The sequence below is a fragment of the Orycteropus afer genome, unplaced genomic scaffold (genome assembly GCF_000298275.1).
Source record: "Orycteropus afer afer isolate SDZICR_OR568_19922 unplaced genomic scaffold, OryAfe1.0 scaffold00139, whole genome shotgun sequence".
Classification (NCBI taxonomy): Eukaryota; Metazoa; Chordata; class Mammalia; order Tubulidentata; family Orycteropodidae; genus Orycteropus; species Orycteropus afer.
In genome coordinates, this window is record NW_006921726.1 from 2579471 (window position 1) to 2584916 (window position 5446).

The 5446-nt window shown below is 39.5% G+C and overlaps 1 protein-coding gene across 1 annotated transcript in view; it reads right to left on the reverse strand.

Annotated features, from left to right (window-relative positions):
* Positions 1-5115, reverse strand: part of ZNF286A (zinc finger protein 286A) — a 51482-nt gene extending 46367 nt beyond the window's left edge. Inside the window, exons 1-2 of the mRNA XM_007945598.2 lie at positions 5044-5115; positions 4037-4119 (exon numbers count right to left, since the gene is read on the reverse strand). Of these exons, the coding sequence (XP_007943789.2) occupies positions 4037-4119; positions 5044-5080 (120 nt within the window). The 5' untranslated portion in view covers positions 5081-5115. The remainder of the gene's footprint in view (positions 1-4036; positions 4120-5043) is intronic.
* Positions 5116-5446: the final 331 nt, after the last annotated feature.

The following is a 5446-nucleotide window of genomic DNA, read 5'->3' on the forward strand; positions in this document are numbered from 1 at the left end:
CAAATCACAATTAAAAAAAAAAATGTATAAAAGAAAATGATTTAAAACTTTGGAAACCCTAAAAAAAAAAAAAAAATTAAACCGGAATCTAGTTTATTGTGTAAACCTTGACTTAAAATACAATAAAATATTATTTAAAAATAATAATAATAAAGACAGATCTTTTGTAATGATGAATGCCATGCCATTCCTCTTTGATTTGTCATTCCCAGCATAGTAGATCATACGGTTTTCTGATTCAAAATGACCAAAACCAGTCCATTTCAGGTCACTAATGTCTAGGATATCAATCTTTATGTGTTCCATTTCATTTTTGACAATTTCCAACTTTCCTAGATTCATACTTTGTACATTCCATGTTCCGATTATAAATGGATATTTGTAGCTGTTTCTCCTCAATCTGAGTCCTGCCACATCAGCAAACAGAGGTCTTGAAAGCTTTACTTTACCCCTATCAGTAAGGTTGGTTCTACTCTGATGATGCAGCTCTATCCCAGCTGTATTTCGAGAGCCTTCCGACCTAAGGGGCTCATCCTCCTGCACTGTATTGGACAATGTTTCTGGGCTATTCATAAAGTTGCACAGTCATGTATCAGACAGTGTTTCTCTGCTATTCCTAAGCTCCTTATGCACATTTATTCTACTGAAAATACCATGGCTTGGGTCAGGTACCTTAAGTCTTCACAGTGGTATCTTTGCTCTTTAACACTTTAAAGAGGTGTTTTGCAGCAGATTTGCCCAGTGTAATGCATCAATTCATTTCTGGACTGCTGCTTCCATGGGCACTGATTTTGGATCCAAGTAAAATGAGATTCCTGACAACTCCAATTTTTTCTCCATTTATTGTGATCTTGCTTATTGGTCCAGTTACAAGGGTTTTAGTTTTCTTTATGTTGAAAAAAGGTTTAAGGTGGGAAAGAATATATCGAAATATAGCGTAGCATATCTGAACATAGCAATATGTGCTCAACAAAAAATATACATCAAACTGTTAGTCTCAGTAGGGAAAAAGGTGAGGTAATGAATCTGTGGAGGGAGTAGTATTTCTTTGTTCTTTTTTTAAAATTTGTGTTGTCTGGCTTGTTACACTGAGCAAGAATTAAAATTTTGTTTTTTAAAATCTAGTAACAGATGAAAACTACCCCAAATTCTAATGAGAAAGTTGCATGATTAACATCAAACAAAATCTAGTGCAACACATAAATAACATAGAAGGCTCTTTTATTTCCACAAAAGGCTCAATCTATCCTGAAGCTTTAACAGTCTTGAATTAATAGCAAAACATTAAAATATATAAATCATTTATCCTTCCTCTGGTGCCTGTATCTTGATTTTCCTACGGCCACTATCACTGACCACTTAGTCCATGTAGTTCAGGAAGTACTAACTCTGTGCCTTGCTCACGGATGGGATGCGTCTAAGTGTGTATGTATAGGTACACTCCATAGGTCTGGCCAATCAGAGAATTACATTGAGATCCGGCCAGTGACTGGTCCAGGAATGGGCATAATACCCTGTCAGAGTTAACCCTAGAATCATACTAAAATGACTGGGAGAGAAGTTTCTCTTTTTGTCTGGAATTCAATATGGGAACACTTGCATGTAAGTCTAAACCTATTAAGAGCAACACTAGGAGAAAAGCCTGGCTGACAGCAAAACCTATAGACAGAGAAGAAGTCAGTGCATAGACTAGGTTCTAATGTTACTGCTGGAGATCTACCTAGCTGAACCTGAATCCCCTAGGTTTTTCAGCTGTTAGTTAATAAATACTCCTTTTTTGCTTAAACCAGTTTGAGTTTCATCAGCTACAACTTAAAAAGCTTCCAGACTAAGAGTCTTCCTAGCTAAGTTAGAACACTGGAGTATATAAATCCAAACTGAATCTAGCCATTGAGTTGAGTCTGAATCATGGCAACCCTATATGATAGAGTAAAACTGCTCCATAGGGTTTTCTTGACTGTACTCTTTCTGGAAGCAGATATAAGGCCTTTCTTCTGTGGCAGCATGTGTGGGTCTGAACCACTAACTTTTTAGTAGTTAAGTGCAAAATGTATGTGTCATCCAACTCTATAAAGACCTCTGAAAATTCACTTATACAAATATTTAAAAACCCAAATCAAACCCACTGTCATCAAGTTGATTCCAAATCGCAATGACCCTGCAGGACAAAACAGAACTGCCCGTAGGGTTTCCAAAGGATGTACATCTCTACAGAAGCAGAATGCCTTATTTTTCTCCCACAGAGCAGCTGGTGGGTTCTAACTGCTGACCTCCTGGTTAGCAACCCAACGTTCAGCACCACTAGAGGTCCTTACAAATATTAACAGTGCTCAATAACCACTCTTTGTTTCCACCTTGGATTATGGCAGCAAAGAGAAAGGCTAATTGAGGAATCTCTGGGCTGTGTATGCCAAAATACTGATAGCATGTTTCTTCTACCCAACTGTTTTTAATAAAAATATTCAAACTCAGAAAAGTTAAAAGACTAATGCACTATTCACCCACTTACTACATCCACTACTTAAATTTTAGAATTCTTAATATTTGCTTTTGAGGTAAGGGGCAGAAAAATTTGAAAAGGCATAACACTTTACCCCTAAAATACTTCAATACTTCACCATTTTTCATCTTGGAGAGCTGGATTCTAACTGTAACTCTTTAAATTAAAAAAAAAAAAAAAAAAGCCCACTGACATTGAGTTGATTCTAACTCACAGCAAATCCCACTAGATTACCAAGGCAGTAAATTTTTATGGAAGTAGACTGCCTCATCTTCCTTCCGTGGAGCAGCTGGTAAGTTTGAACCACCAATCTTCTGGTTAGCAGTCAAATGCCTCAGGCACTGGCCACCAGAGCTCCTAAACTCTTTAAATTAGGGCTTCCACAAACATCTCCACATTCCTGTGAACTATTTGAGTACCTATTTTTATAATTCATCTCAGCACTTTAAGGTGTTTTCTTAAATTCCTACTAACTGCTGTAGGTATTCTTATGTATTGAATTGTGTTCCAAAAAATGTGTCAACTTGGCTGGGCCATAATCCTGATTATTATAGAATTTCCTCCATTTTGTAATGTCATATAATTATTCCATGTTTTGTAAATCCTCACCTCTACGATGTTAATGAGGCAGGATTATAGACAGTATGTACTTTATAGGATTAGACTGAATTTTGAGTCAATTTCTTTTAAAGACATAAAGGGGATTAAACAAGAGATAAGAGGAACCTTAGTACCACCAGGAAGGAAGAACTGAGCATGTCTTTGGACCCAGGGTACCTGCATTGGGAAACTCTTTGACCTACAGGAAGATTTTTTTTTTTTTTCAATTTTTATTGTGATTTGGGTGTAAGTTTACAGAGAAAACTCATTTTCCATATAGCAATTCATACACATTTTGTTTTATGACATTGACCTCAATCCCCACAATGTAACAGCTCTCTTCCCACTTCCTCTCAGACCCAGGGGAAAATCAGTGCCAACACATACAGAGATCTCCAAGGGACACTGCACTCACAGATGTTGAAAGGAGAGAAGAAGAACCTTCTGCTAGAGCTGACACAGAGAAAAAGCTTTCCCCTAGAGCTGGCACCCTGAATTTGGACTTCGAGCCTGCTAAACTGTAAGAGGATAAATTTCAGTTTGTTAAAGCCATCCGCTTGTGGCATTTCTGTTACAGCAGCACTAGATAACTAGGTCTTTCCGTAGGGAAGCATGAGTTTTAAGAGAGATGCACATTTTCTTTTAAAATGATTTCCCACATTACTAAGTACAGAAATCAGCTCAGCAGACTGAAGATCAACGCTCCTTTCATACTTGTTGAGTAGTAATAAATACTAGATGGACAAGGTGCCATGGGTTAATAGAAAACATTTTCTATTGATTCCATTAGTCACTATGAATAATCATTGGAATTAGAACACAACTCTCTAGATGGGCTCTCGCAAAGAAACTTCACAAGCAAAAAGAAGGGGGTATGTCTATACTCTCAGAATTAAAAAAGGTAGAATTCTATAATCAGTAGAAACTCACACTCACCTGGGATCTGGCTGTTAGGCGCAGAGCTGCCACTTCTTCTGTACTCCTCTCTTGGGTAAGTGGAGAATCCTGGGAAAGCAGAACTAAGGGCAAGAAAGCAGTAAGGTAGGGCCTAGAACTATCCTGTGACTAAGAAGTACTGGTCGGAAAATTCCCCTACCATATTTATGGTTCTATCCCTACTCTCTATAAAAACTGAGGCTGAAAGGAGCCTAAAACAACGCTACCACTTCCCAGGATGGTAGACAATGTCCAGAAATGCTGCTCCTTGGGACTTAAATTCAGTCCCTATGATCACGTCATTCTCAAAGGCAGCATTCTCTGGTCTAGAAATTGGAATGACTCAGTTTATTTCCTAGCTTAATCTAGTCTAGATCAATATCAGAGAGGTAGGCTCAATGATTTTCAGAAATCACCCTGGAAGCTTATTTAAAACATAGATTCCTGGACCACATTTCCACGTAACTATCAATGGTTGAGTCTGAGGTGCAATCTAGAAACCTGAAATTTTAACAAGTGTCCAAGAGTAATTCTGATGCAGAACATCACACACCAAAACCCATGACTGGAAGTCACATCACTGACTTTTATACCTGTTTTCTGCTTTGTAACCTTTGCGCTATTGAAATAATTGGGCTATTATAGTGAGGATAAAGTGGGATAATAAAGTGGGAAAAAATTTTTGCTAAATGAAAAGCTAAATTCTCAGACTCATTCATGGACAGTTAATCATTTGAGGGGAAGAACTCATGAGGAAACAAAAGTAACTGAAGCTATGCTCAACTTCGGAGGCTAACATTCATTCACGTTTTTGGGTGGCTTGGAAGGGTACATTGTATGCCCAGCAGGAGTGGGAAGGCAGGTGATGCCATATCATAGCAAGCTCTCCTTTCTCACTCAAAGACCTCATTCAATTCCCAAGCAATGGAGATAGCTCTCTTTGCCAAAGGCCATCTTTCTTGGGGCAACTGTTTTTCCCTTTGGCAGAATTCTGCTTCTTTACTCACCTTTCCTCTCAGGCATTTCAGCCAAATCTGTCTCCATGGTTTACACCTCTCCTCCCCGTTATGAAGATTCTGATCTTCACTCAAATTCGGACGTCTCTAGACAGAATAATCAGAAGTTCCCGAGCCCTCGTTGTCCTCTTTCCTGCCAGTCTCTGTGGGATCTTCTGGAAGGTGTCCGTTAGGTCACTCTGGAGCCTGGTTCGGTCCTACAGAGGTGGGGCCTGGAAACCCGAGAGCAGCATCCCTGAAGCTGGGAGGGTTTTGTCGGAGGGAGCTGTCCCCGGGGACTGAGCGTCTGCAAGAGGATGAGCTGAAGCCGCCGCGTCGCCGCCAAGGCATAGAAGCGCGGAAAAATCGCGCCGCGCACAGGGTTCTTGCCGCCAAGCCACGACTCTCCCGCGAC